General features: G+C 39.7%; 1 protein-coding gene across 1 annotated transcript; it reads right to left on the bottom strand.

The window, feature by feature from the left end:
* Window positions 1-2315: 2315 nt before the first annotated feature.
* On the bottom strand, window positions 2316-5560 carry krt98 (keratin 98). The gene is made up of 8 exons (XM_044029175.1): window positions 5187-5560; window positions 4693-4775; window positions 4413-4569; window positions 3466-3627; window positions 3254-3379; window positions 2698-2918; window positions 2570-2580; window positions 2316-2463 (listed from the first exon to the last, which is right to left on the bottom strand). The coding sequence occupies exons 1-8, from the start codon at window positions 5523-5525 to the stop codon at window positions 2366-2368; spliced, it is 1197 nt and encodes a 398-aa protein (XP_043885110.1). The 5' UTR covers window positions 5526-5560; the 3' UTR covers window positions 2316-2365.
* Between the last annotated feature and the right edge of the window lie 8372 nt (window positions 5561-13932).

Here is a 13932-nt window from a genome sequence, read left to right as displayed (position 1 = left end):
GTTGGATGACTCTGAGATAAGATTATGTTGACAAACATGCGTAGAATGATAGCTTAGAAATGTTGTACCAACCACAGTATTAAGAGAGAGAAGAGAGAGTGTGAATTAAAGATAAGAACAAGAGTTAAACGTTAATATATGTATGTATATATATATATATATATATGTTATTAGACAAACCACCTTATGTGCAATAAAGCAGTTACTCTTGCAACAACATGTTAAAGGTCTGTACTGTTACCTCAAAGCAAAGAGGTCCTGGGTTTGAATCCGTTTTATTGGTATAGCCCACATTTACAATAATAGTCGTATTATGGACATATATAATAACAATAGTGGTACTAAATATGGAATTATGGAGGTCAGTGATGGGGGTAGAAATGGGTGTCAAGCAGGTAGAACCAGCTGGAGAAGGGTTGTTTGCACTTTACTCAAGAATTATGCTCTGTAAATTAAACGGTAGTAAGAGGCACAGTCAAGACTCTCTCTTTCTCTCTTTCTCTCTCTCTCTCTCTCGCACCTACACCACCCAAGTGTGTTGTGGGTTTTGAGAATGTCCCAGAACCTAGCGTAGCCATGACTCACAGGGACCTACAGGGGGCAATAGAGAGCACAAGGACCTTAGGGAAGACAAGTGAGTGAAAGGCATGATTAAACATGACTTTAGTGATGAAAACAGTGATGAAGGGGGAGAGGAGAAGTGATGACACACTTTCTTATTTCAGTGTGTCTTCACTCTAAGCCTGTGGCAGCATCACATGGAGAGTTTTTCGTGTCTGAATGGGCAGCAAACAATGATGGATGAGTCGTCGAAATCCATTAGTGACTCAGGGTGGGTACATGGTTTCCTTTTTTTTAGCTGGTATGGTTAACATTCACAAAGGCAAATCTCAAATCTCATAGTAAACAAATCTGTTGCAATTGGGACATCATAGAGAATCTGCATGTTAATGTTCATTTGCCTCACCACTCTGCTGATGATGTCCAGGAGGAACTGGAGCAGTGGATCCAGTGGTCCAGCAGGAGCGTAGTGGCTACAGCCCCGAGGATCTCATCCACATTTCCCCAGTGAGGAGCTGAGTTTGTGCTGTTTACAGTGTCCATCCTACAGATCTGAGACGTCCCAATTGTCCCTCCTTTGCAGGTAAGCATCTGCAACTCTCACTTTTCAATCAAAAACATTTTCAACTTAGTCTTTTTTTGTCTTTTCCAAAACTTATTGTCAATCCCCCCCACCCGAACATTCAGCGTTAAATAAGATTGACCATGGACAAACCTATGTCCGATAGCTTGACCACAGTTTGGGATGGGCGGACATTAAACAGAGGAAAATGGAGTATAAATGGACCTAAACCCATACGGACACTCCAGGGTTCAGTTCCATTGGACTTAACCTTCAGGAACTCCCTGCATTCTAAGAGTGCAGCATTCTAGTTTAGTAGTATTCTTACCTCTTTAAGATACAATAGTGTCTGACCATTGAAGGTCCTGTAGGCGAAAAGCAATATTTGCTTCTGCAAATGGATGACCATTTCACCATGTGCATTCATGTTTATTTACTCTGGAGGTGGACCTGCAAGTCAGCTCCCCCTGGCTGTACATTTGGTTAGCTTTTTTGTTTAAAAACTCACACTACACAAAGTAACAAGATATTGTTTGCAGTTCAAGGTGTGGGCTATAGTGTCAAGAGTTTTTAGTTCTTCAGTTTGCCTCTGAGATAAGTTGATGGGAAAGAGGATATTAAAGTTTAGCTGACAAACACACAGCCTCAGCATAGCTGCTGTTGTAACTGGCACATTTGCAAATACTAAATGAAACATAATCCCTCTGGCTCTATGTAGACAACACATTTCAGCTTCACCTTATCTCTACTCACTTTATCATTGTCTACCTAACATTTTGATATCAACCAGCTAGATGCTAATTTTGTTATCATAGGCTATCATGTGTAGAGTAGATAGATCAGAACCTGTTTGCTGCAGGTTGAGAGAAATACTAAAGCCAATGAGTTAAAGAAAAAATACACGATGAACTGAAACAAGCTCCTCAGACATAAGTACAATTAGATACATTATAAAAACTGATTAAAGCAACTTAAAAAAACAACAACCTCTAAACATCTAGTTTTTAGTTTAGACCTCTGGTCGTCTAATGTCTCACATGGTGACTGTGACATACAGGTGAACTTCAGTACACAGTACTTGTTGGGTGGGGCCAGATATTTGTGCAAAACAGATTCACGATCCTTCAGTGAGGGACAAAGGTGATGGAAAGGTGAAACATTGTGCTCATGATAGAGTTACACCACACTTGTATTTGAACTGCAAGATCTTTATTAGTTTTTGTAAAATATTCAGAAAAACGTTCACTCAAGCTCATCCACGTCCACATCAACAGTCTTGCTGCTCTGCACCACCCTTCCGTCCACAACTGTCTCCACCACTGTGATGACCTTTGTGACCACTGGAGAAAAACAAAACAAAACAAACCGTGAGTCATGAGCAAACGTCATGAGACTTTGTGTTTCTTCAATGAGAAAATAAAAATATATGTGGATAAGTTCTCTTACCTTGTTTTGTGCTGTGATGAAGGGAAAAAGAAAGGAGTAGACATTAGTCTGGAACATGTACACGATACCATGAAAGGTTCTAAATTTGAGTGGAACTTTTAACTGCCGTTCCTTCCTGGGTTTCTCACCTGTCGTCCTCTCCGTCCAGCAACCTCCTGTACTCTGCGATCTCCAGCTCCAGCCGGGTCTTGAGGTCGAGCAGCAGGTCATATTCCTGCTTGTTGCTGGCGATGGAAGCGTGGAGCTGGGACAGCTGAGCCTCCAGGGTGATGACAATGTCCTGGAGGCTTGCGAGCTGAGCTGCGTAGCGGGCCTGAGTCTCTGCCAGGGTGTTCTCCAGAGAGGCTTTCTGTTGGGATCAGAGGAAGCAGGTGATTAAAAACCCAAGGACATTACTCGATGCTAGTAAAAGAAAACTAGTTTCCACATGTTTATCCTCAAAATATTTGCTAAATGAGGCAATACGGATAAGCTGATTTCACAACCTATTGAAATCTGTTTATTCAAACATAATAATGAGTGTTTACAGTCTTTTGGATATGTCAAATTCACTGTAGTTCCCTGATACTCTTGGGACGGGGAGGAAGGGTGGGAGGTTAGTTGACTTCTACACGCTCACCATTAGATGCCACTAACTCTCACACACTGAACCTTTAACCGTAACATGTTCACATGTTGACGTACCATGCTAATATGTGACTGAAGGTCGATCTGAAGTCTCTGGATGGTGCTCTTCAGTTCTTTGATCTCTGTGTGTGACGTCACCAGAGTCTCTGTGCTTGTGAGCACCTCCTGCTCCACCGATGCAATCTGGGCACAAAACAGCAAGTGTTACCTCACACGGGTTAAGACGCTGAGTTAGTCAACTTAGAGGGGAGAACATTGTAATAGCTCACCTTGGTCTGGTACCACGATTCGAGATCTCTGCGGTTCTTGCCGATCATGCCCTCGTAGTGTTCTCTGATTTCTGACATGGCCTGGTTCAGGTCTACAGCGGGTGAAGCGTCCACAGACACGTTGACTTGGGCACCGGTTTGACTCCTCAGCAGAATCATCTCCTGCAGAATTTAAAGGGGAAACAGCTTGAGCAACTGGTGTAATAACAACAAAAACAATTATTTTTATTGTTATTCTAGTAGCAGTTCCATTTTTAATGCTCTGATTGAACTATGGTTTGTAATTGTTGGTCTTACTGACTGATACTTGTTTTGTCCTCTGTTGATATGGTATCGTTTACTTATCTTTCGTTATACTGGGTCATATTATGTTTATTATGTCAACCCCTTTGAAATAGAGATGATACATCTTAAGGGATTATTCTTAATAAAAGAATTTCAAGTTGCAGTGTATGCATTTATTACTTTGGGTTCTTTCATCTCTGATAAATGTGTGTGTGTGTTTGTTCAGCGCTTCTTGTTATGTGTGTGATGGAAAAGCAGCAGCAGCAGCAGCAGCAATGAGCTAATGGAAGAGGAGAAGAATAAGAGGAAGTGTGCAAAAAGAAAAGGTGCAGCTTTGTGAGAAAAGACCCACTGTCAGACTTGTTTACACAAGCTTTAACTTGACACGGTATTTCCTCAGTGTTAGAGGTCATTTGTGTAAATGATGGCCAGGGAATGCTCACACTGAGGAGCTGTGTATTTACTTCCCTGCTGCAAAGAAAAATGGTGTTGAAGTTAGACTTTGTCAACCAGTGTGGTGACATACTTAAAATGTGTGTGCATGCATGTGCAAACATCCATCACGTGGGTGTTGACCTTTTGTGTAGTCGTACAAAACATGATAACAATTAGTCATTTACTGCTTGTAATGCAGTTGTCAAAAACCAAATTCTCATTCTCACCTCTTCGTGGTTCCTCTTGAGCATGATGAGCTCGTCCTTCAGTCCTTCGTACTGACTCTCCAGATCCATTCTGATCAGGTTCATGTCGTCCAACAACTTCTTCAGTCCAGCAATGTCTGCCTCCACAGCCAACCTCATGGCCAGCTCGTTCTCATACCTGATGTGGGGGTGGAAAGTCACATCAGGTGAGAGAAGTTTGGGTAGGATGTGAACTGTTAGACATGAATTTACGACAATGCAAAGTTTCATTGGGGGACACCAAGGAGGAGAGTACACTCACTTCATTCTGAAATCATCAGCTGCCAGTTTTGCGTTGTCAATGTCCAGAACAGTTTTGGCATTCATTCTGGAACTGATACGAATCTGGAAGAAACAACAACAAAGCACTTGGTCAGGAAAGTTTCAGTCAACCTCACGTTTCATACAGTGTTCCTCTACACATCATCCTGACTGATTTGGGGAATTTAAAGAGTAAATTCCTTAAAAAATAGTTTTTCAAAGACATCAGTATGTGTGAAATTGCCATTGTCACCCAATTTTGGTCGTACATAAAACAAATTTAAAGCTTAATTGAAGTAAAAGGCTGTGTAAACTTAAGGTACACAGCTCAGTGATGAGTTGATGAGACACTACTGCAGTCCTTATTTACTTCTGTGACAGCACAAAAACAGACATGGCCTACTTTCTACTCACAGAAAAAAATGCCAACATCGGTCTGATGAGAGCAAAATGAAACAGCACTGAAACACCACCATGTCTCTCTGTTTTTTTTACCTTGTCCTTCAGGTCATCGATGATGGCAAAGTATTTGGTGTAGTCGTGGGCGATGATGGTCCTGCTCTGGTACCAGTCTCTGATCTGCTTGTCCAGACGCTCGTTCTCCTTCTCCAGGGTGTGCACCTTCTCCAGGTAGGTGGCCAAGCGGTCATTCAGATTCTGCATGGTGGCCTTCTCGTTGTCTCCGACGTGCATGTCCAGGCCGTCAGCCAGGTTGAAGCCTCTAGCAGATCCAAGGCCCATGACCTGGGATGAGGAGATACGGGTGCCACGACCGCCTGCTCCACCATAGACACTCATGGTCTTCTGGCCGTAGGATCTTGAGATGAGAGACATGTTGGATCTGGAGTTGATCTGCAGTTGAAAGCATGACTTTAGCCTCCTTCCTTTTATACCTGCCAAACACAGAAAAGTGGGAAGGGCCAGAAAGGATAGTTGAATGAGAAGAATGCAACTGACATGTTGCCCCATTCCTCTAATCACTCCATCAGTGTGGGTGTGGTGAGTACTGGGTATGGGGTACAACCGCCCATTTTTCAGGTTCAACTTGTGATTCCACATTTTCTTTCTCTCAATAAAGGGCATTCCCCGACTACTATACGTTTCCAGAGTCATGTAACTTAAGCCATTTGTGGTAGCAGTTGGCCTTGTTTGGCAGCTTTCAGAGCAGGTTTAAAAACACACTTTCCCCCTTTTTTGGGAAAACCTGTGTGGTGACTGTGGAAAAAACATGCGAGGATGTAATGTTCTGTATGATCAGTGAAATTAGAATAAACACACACACGTACACACATAGAACAGTTTGAAACGATGCATTCCTGTAGAAGAAATAACTGAGCTCACAACAGTGAGAAAAGTGGCACGTACCGGTGAGTTTTTCACCTTGGTGAAACTTGGGGCCAAAGGTTGAGGCCAAGCCATTTTTAGGTTATATTTGTCTTGCCACAGATGAAAAGATCATAAACAATTATATTAGAATGACCTGTAGAAGATTTCACCATCATCGTGCTTGTCTAAGTTACACAGGGAAACATTCTGAGCTATCTGTTCGTCTCTGGTTTGGAGGGGAGAATTGAGAACCTGTGGAAGTATTGCCATGAAATGTGGTTTGTGATTGTTGTAACGTGTTCTATAATGTGTTTTGTGTTGGACCCATCCAGTAATAAATTCTTCAAGATGAATTGGACTGACTCTGATTTGCTCTTACCTCCAGTGTCATGTGTTTCATTTACTTGTTTGTTCAATTGTGTTTTTCCTGTGTCATTGTTCATTATGTACTTTCCTCTGTCGCTCCTTTCCACCTTCTCAAACTCCAAGGCAGTCTGCGTGTGGTAAACTGATCTTTTAAAACACGGCAAACACGTGAATGATCAACCAAACACAGGAATCTGTGGTATTAACAATTCAGGTACATCCACTAAACGTTTTCACAGTCACAACATGTCCCTTGTGTCATACTTATGACCTCCATCTCACCACAAAACTCTAAGTTGTGTGAGAAATATGATATTGCGCGATAATATCTTTAATGCACTAGACACTCGGTGAATGTGCTGGTTAAATGTGCAAACCAGTGCCTCATTATTTCTTAACTTTAATACTGAAAATATCCAAAACTGCCTTAACTGATGTTTCAGAGAATAACGCAAAGCAAACTGTATCTGATGGGACTGCAACACAGTGAATGGTTAATGTGTAGATAGGTACCCTTTAACACTGTAAATATGCCTGCAGTGCCTGAAGTGATGTTGAGAGAATGTGGGTGGACGTCTGTGAACAGGATGGCTTTAAGGTGTGTTAGTTTGTGGACAAATTTCCTCATACAGTACATTTACAAAAGCACAAAATACACATGACTTGTAAACAGTGAGATGAGGTAAAAGCATCAATAAATAGTTTACTCAGTCAAGTCCTACTCCAGATCCTGAGGGATAAATAATTCTGATTTGCTGCTTGATAATCTAAGCTTGTCTCGTCACACACAGAGCGTGTCAGGCCTCCACTGCAGCATCCAGGCCGACTGTGACATGGTTTCATAATCGTTTCTCGCGAGTCTCTCACAAGTATCACCTCATTAAAATGTACCAGAAAGCTTTATTAGTTTATACATAATGATTGTGCGGCCTCCTCATCCTTGAAAAGAAAATGATCCGGAATCTCTTTGAACGGCAGGCACGAGGCGGCTCGACCGCCTCTCCGCTTATGTGTCACACACACATCACTCAGCGGCCACACTGATAAGGAGGGTGAGGTCTGAAAAAGCAATGACGGATGGTTTGTGACACTCTGAGAATGTCGCACTGTTGTTTACTGAAAAACATAGTAAGATGGAGCGATGCATGACACCTTTTATTCCCATGACACATGAGGCCTGAGGTCTGTATCAAGTTCTCGACTTAACTGTCGGAGATTCTTCGGATTGTAGACATTTACTTTTCAGTGAGACAAACTTGATTTTAGGTCGAGGAAAGGTGCTTCAGGTACCAGGGCCGAAGTATAACTATGTTAATGATTTTATGTGTGTAGTTACACGTGTTTATTAGCGAGACAACCAGGAAACAGTTTGCTGTTGTAGTCAGTTTATTGTGTACTTGTATAGTAGTTTTTAAATTCTGTCATTTTACTTTTACTTAAGTATGTTTAATTTAAGATTATGCACCTCACGGTGTTTTAAAACACCTGTGTGACTGTTGTTAGTGTTGGTAAATAAAAGGATGGCCCACAGAATTGATTATTTATGCCACCTTGCATTGCATTGTTTAAAAATGTGTTATGGTGTAGTCTGCACTAAAATGACACATTTTACCACACTAAATGTTTGTTGACATGTTCATTTTTGTCATTGCCCTTTAATTTGTCGATGTTTTAAGAACTTATTTGTGATTTATTTCCCCTCTCAAGAGTTAAAAAAATGAACATTTTACTCCAAGTAGATTTTCAATGAGCCGTTTTTTTTACTTTTTCTTGGGTGGATTATTAAACTTAAATTATTTAAGTTTATTATACTTGTTCTTTTAACTTAAAACAAATATTGTATTCTTTCCATCTCTGCTCACAATAATCCAAATTATCTGCCCAAAGTACAGGTCTAGGTCCAGTTTGTGAAATTATGGTGAATTTATTTTCATTTGGCAGCGGTTTAAGATAAAAAAAATAATTATACTTTCCTTTTTTTTTTTCTTTCTTTAAATAAATGTACAATTGCCTGATTGGATTATTTTTCTATGAGCCTTTTTATAAAGTTCCATTGCACCTTTATTTATACAGAGAAGATCCTTGAGATGAAACTCTCATCATGAGTCATCATCTGCAACAAGTTTTGGCAGAAACAAGAAAAAGAATGAAAACATACAAGCTCAGAGAAAATAATACAATTAACCACCCGCCATCATGCAGAAAACGCCGGGTAAAAGTGATGATATCAGTTGAATATCTTGTGTTTCAGTTAATGTTGTTGTGTTTAAGTTAATGTTGGTGATTAGCACTTCAGGGCCACCGTACAAGCCCTAATAAAATAGAATACAATTGGAAAACAATTAGTAGTGGTAGATGTCAGGGCGAGGGAAACATGGTAAGAGAAGCATGAAGAGTCTTTGTGTGGTGTGTCTTTGAGCTGGTGTCTTAAATGTATGAACGGAGACCAGTCGGTGTAGTTTGAGTTTTGTTCTGGAGGTTGTTCCATTTGTCAGGTTTGTAAATTAAAAGGCACTAACTCAGTTTTTGTATGCGGGACAGACAGATTTATGTATTTCTGTGACTGTGTATGATAATGGTTTTTCACTTGTCTGTGTTAGAGGGGAGTTTATAACAAATATAGCTTCATAGATTAAAAAAAGTGTAGCCTTTTTTCATTCTTCAAAACAAAGCAACTTTCACCAACAAATGCTTGTACATTTTAAATTCCTAGACAGATTAGTTTTAGGTTTTTTAGATTAGACTTCATGTTCACAACACTGTGCTTACTGTATAGGATGTTTTACACATCAGTTTAATTTAATTAATCTTTGACCCCCCACAGTCCTGCAGGTCATGCAGAAAACTGATCGGCATGATTGGCTTGTAGAGCAGGTTTTCTTCCACTTTACCTTAATCCTTTTAAACATTTTACATGACAGTTTAGAAAACATCTTTTGTTCACTGGGACACAGAGACAAAAATGCTGCTCCGTGCTACAGCGACACGACACCCCGGGTGATGTTACAAATTTTTCCTTGTAGCTCATGCGATCAGCAACAGCCGTGGGAATGTTTGCATGTGGTGAGGCATTTAAGGCGTACACGTACATCTTAACACGACAGTCCACAAAAATAACTGCAATTTGTACGTTTTATTGCACAGAGAGACTCAGCCGATTTGGCAAAGAGGTGAAGTGAATCAGTCCAAATGATCTGGTGCAGGAATATAAGAACCTGAGGGTGTGCTGTGTCATGCTTTGTTTGTTTGTTTGTATTGACACGGATTGAATGTGCTATCGTGTGCAATATTTTAACTCCATAAATGCACTTTATACAGCTGCTGCACTTATCTATTTATTTTATCTGTCTATTCTTGTTATCATTTACCTATATTAATATTATTTATTGCTGCCGTTTTATACAGTTTGTGTCCATGTTTTTGTATTTTATGTTTTCAGTTTTTAATATGTGCCTTGCCGCTGAGAGTGTACCAGCTAAATTTTGTGGTGGAAGCACAATGACAGTAGAACTTTCTTATGTCCTTATATTTGCTTGTCACGTTTATGTCATTATGTCAGTGAACGATACACTAAGCAACATGTTTTTATACAAAAAAGAGAGGACAAAACAAAACAAAACAAAACAATACATGGAAATATAACCAAAAAAGGCAAAATCACGTCATATTTGTTCAAGACGAGAAAATAAATTACTTTTTTAAATGTTTTAAGATGTTTGTTTGTGTTTTACAGTGATACACTAGATACACAAGGGTTACACTACATAACATGAAAAGCCAGCTTTACTTCTTTACAATGCAAATGACTTTAGATAACACTGAATATTATGCACTGTGTGGAGCAGGTGAGTCCTCCATGTGACCTGCTGTTTACTGAGTCTTCTTGTGTACATTCTGTGTAAAACTGGTTTTGCATATAGTGAAAATGTGATGTGTGAAATGAATAGTGATGCACAGTAAATTCCTCTTACCCCTTCCATGTCTTATCTTGATCTCATGATTTACAGCTTGCTCCATGTTGACTGGAGCATTTTTTTTTATTTATTTTTTTTGCATGTATATGTTTATGTGTATCTATGTGTTTATGTGTGTGTTCCTACTCAAGCCTCTAGGCCAGGTCATGTTTGTAAATGACAACTGGTTCTCTAACATTTTATCTGGTAAAATACAGGTAAATAAGCAGGTGAATGAATGATGAGGACAGGTGAATGATGAGGACAGGTGAATGAATGATGTGTGTGTGACCTTTGGCCCATTTTGACTGATACATTATGTGTTTACATATTTTATTTTGTGAGCACTTTCATTTGTAAAGGTTTGCCTTTAAGCAAAAAACATTATTGTGTGTGTTCATGGCTGATGGGATGTAGTAGTTGTTGTAATAATAATAATAATGATACATGTCTTCATATTATAACAACAACAACAACAACAACAATAATAATAATAATAATAATAAACTACTACTTAATATACTGTATTGTGCATCTGACATTTAAGATAATTATTTTTCAGATTATTATTGTATGTATTGAGGGAGACAGGGCTGCCCTCTTCCCTCCCTATAAAGAACGCTGTCTCAGAAGGACAAAGATTATTCTAAAGGAACCCTCTCACCACAGTTTCCTGTTTGACCTGTTGACCTTTGGATGCACTACAGGTTTATTAAAGCCCGGAAAACAGGTTCAGAGGCAGAACCACCTGCAAACACACATGCAATATATATATATTTTTTAACTTAACAGCTGCTAAAAGTCCATTCTTTTTTCTACTCTGTTGCTTATTTGTTTTGTTTTTTTAATCCTATTTTACTCTGTTTTTTTCTTGTTGTTTGTATGTGTGCACTTTTAAGGAAGCACTCTAAATGTCTTTGTATCATGTATACAATGACAAAAAGGAATCTTAATGCTTAAGGGATAATGGTCAGTGTTTTGTTTTGTTTTGTGTGTGTAATTTTGAATTAGCAGTTAAATATCATGTTGTCCCACCATACTGTATACATTTGTATATGGCCATGGATGTGCACAGAATAGACTCCAGGTGGCGCTCAAGCACAGGCTCTTTTTTACGCCCTGACCAGGTAAAGGCCCCTTTTGAAAGAAATGTTTTTCCCTAATGTTGAATTTTATTTTAAAGCATCAACTTTAAAACTTGAAAAGTTGCATTGCATTCTCGCAATAATTGTTTTTGAAAGGTAAATTTTAGAAACTAAGCCTATTAAACATCCGCATGAGTGTATGGTTCTTGAAATAAATAAATAAACATAAAAATAAATGTATTGTATGTGGTGTTTATATTCTGTGTTTTATTTAATTTATTATGTTGGTGTTACTTTGTTGTATTGTATCGTATTTTCACTTTATTTTAAGCATGTACAGCACAACAGTTTGAATGTGCTGTATAAATACACTTTGACCTTGACCTAATTACCTTAGATTAATCACTGTAAGTTGTTTTTTCTCAATTAATGACTATGATGGGTGTGTGCCTTTTCACTTAAACCTCTGCCCACTGAAATGACTGTGTGCTGATCAATGCATTGAGCTATATTCTGAAAGTGAGTTGCTGTGAAGATGCAGGCGAGAGCTAAAGGAAATAAAAAAGCCCAAAGTTCTGTCACAAAGAATGGTGCAACACCACTGGATTTGCACTTCCAAACAAGTTCAAGCATGGCATCCATTACGTGCAACACCCCCACACCCACAGAGAGGGAGAGGGAGAGGGAGAGAGAAGGAGGGAGGGAGCGGAGAGAGAGAGAGAGAGGGAGAGGGAGAGAGAGGGAGAGAGAGTGAGAGAGAGAGAGAGAGATCAAAGTGGACACACCTTTTTTTCCTCTGCTAACCAGAACAAGAAGTGCATTGTCTCTTTCTCCTGCTCACTCAGACAGATTCCTTCAGTTGACACACACACACACACACACATAGATTCTGCAGCACTTTTTTTGTCAGCAGACAGATTGCAGATTACAGAGTGCATCTATGTGCACTGACATGTACAGAACAGCCACGTATGTATATGTATATATATGTATATATATACGTTCTCTCCCACTGAAAAGTAAGTTTGTGTGTGTGTGTGTGTGTGTGTGTGTGTGTGTGTGTGGAAGGTGCCCACAACATCCTCCACACTCATCTAATTACCACGTCCGTCGAGCAGGTTTCAACCATGTTTGTCTGCATGAACAACATTACTCCAAAAATAAAGGGTGGATGTTGCTGAAACTTTTCCAGGGCTGTAGATGACGGTGAATGTGGATTCATGATTGTGATTTCGTTGTTAACCATGTACAGACGTGTAATGCTGCCACACCAGCAAAATAAAAACACATCAGTCCGTAACCATGTCAGAGAAAAACTTATTATTCGGCCTTCTTTAAATTAGCAACTTACATTCCTAAGCACAGACCTAACAACTCAGTATAGACCAGCTGCAACTGGCAAATCATAAAGGCCTCTAGGCATCCATAATTTGACGACAGAGTGTTCTTTATTAAATCTTTGTTGAATCTAACTGGGGCAAAGGACCAATAACTCAACTGCAAAGTCCTCCCTAAGGTCGAGCTATCAGCAGAGGACAGTGTCAGACATCTTGACCTGACACCGCTCTCCTCCAAACCAAAGATATACCTTAACTCTGAGATTCACAGGAGAATGCCAGAGTATGTTTGGCATTGTCTCAGTTGTCCTCAGATCAGAGCTGTCTTCAATAAAGCTTCTCTGACTCCAGAGACTCCATCTTTGGTCGTATCATCAAAATCTCCACAGCAATACACAAGAAAAGACAAGTGTGGCCTTGCACAATTTCTCTCAAAATGTTTCTTATAGAAATGCAGAATCAGGCAACTGTCACACAGGGTAAAAGAACTAAAACACAACATCCATTATCAACATTATAATAAAATAAAAAGAGCAAAAGAAAGCACAATTGCAAAGAAGAAGATTTATAGATTTTTTTGAGTAAGAATATTTCACTGAGTGACTGTGACGATCTTCAGCTCACTGTCAACACGTACACACGGACAGTTACTCGATTATCTTTGCATCGGCTCATTTCGCAGTGCTTTTGGAACGTGGTGATGTCATTGTTTCACTCTAGACTGTGCTGGATCTGATCACTGAACGTGCTCAGTCTCCACAGTGAGCAGTGTGTGGGTGATCACTAGATGGTGCCATTCATCAGAAAATCCCCTGGCCCACTCCACTCACACATCTGTGGGGCAGGTTGGGTTGGGTGTGGCTCTGTGACAAACATGTGGAGAGAGACGTATCAGACCTTTTTTACTTTGTCTCCAACGTGACTTATAGGTTTCGTTCTGCATTTATAATTCTCTGTAACATAGTGGAGTGAAGTGCATGTTTGTTTTGTTCACGTCCAGAAGGCAGCTTTTGTTTAACGTTGTTTCCATGGAGTTAAAGGTGCAGCGAGTTAGTGAAAGCATTTACCCAGGACACTTACACTTCATTTGTTCTGTGTGAGATTCCATGAGGGTGACATCATATGACTCCTTTCTTCACGCTTCATCACAGTGTGTCTATCACTACCACTTTAT

The sequence above is a fragment of the Solea senegalensis genome, linkage group LG6 (genome assembly GCF_019176455.1).
Source record: "Solea senegalensis isolate Sse05_10M linkage group LG6, IFAPA_SoseM_1, whole genome shotgun sequence".
In the NCBI taxonomy this organism is placed as follows: domain Eukaryota; kingdom Metazoa; phylum Chordata; class Actinopteri; order Pleuronectiformes; family Soleidae; genus Solea; species Solea senegalensis.
Note: the sequence above shows the minus strand (reverse complement) of the source record. Positions and strands in the feature narration are given on the sequence as shown.

What these genes read in the sequence shown, in the direction of transcription:
- krt98 (XM_044029175.1), bottom strand. Translation starts at nt 5,525, where the DNA reads ATGTCTCTCATCTCAAGATCCTACGGCCAGAAGACCATGAGTGTCTAT. An exon ending in TCGATGACCTGAAGGACAAG is followed by an intron (nt 4,776 to 5,186) that starts GTAAAAAAAACA and finishes TGTTTCTTCCAG; the next exon opens with ATTCGTATCAGTTCCAGAAT. An exon ending in AATCGTGGTACCAGACCAAG is followed by an intron (nt 3,380 to 3,465) that starts GTGAGCTATTAC and finishes TTTTGTGCCCAG; the next exon opens with ATTGCATCGGTGGAGCAGGA.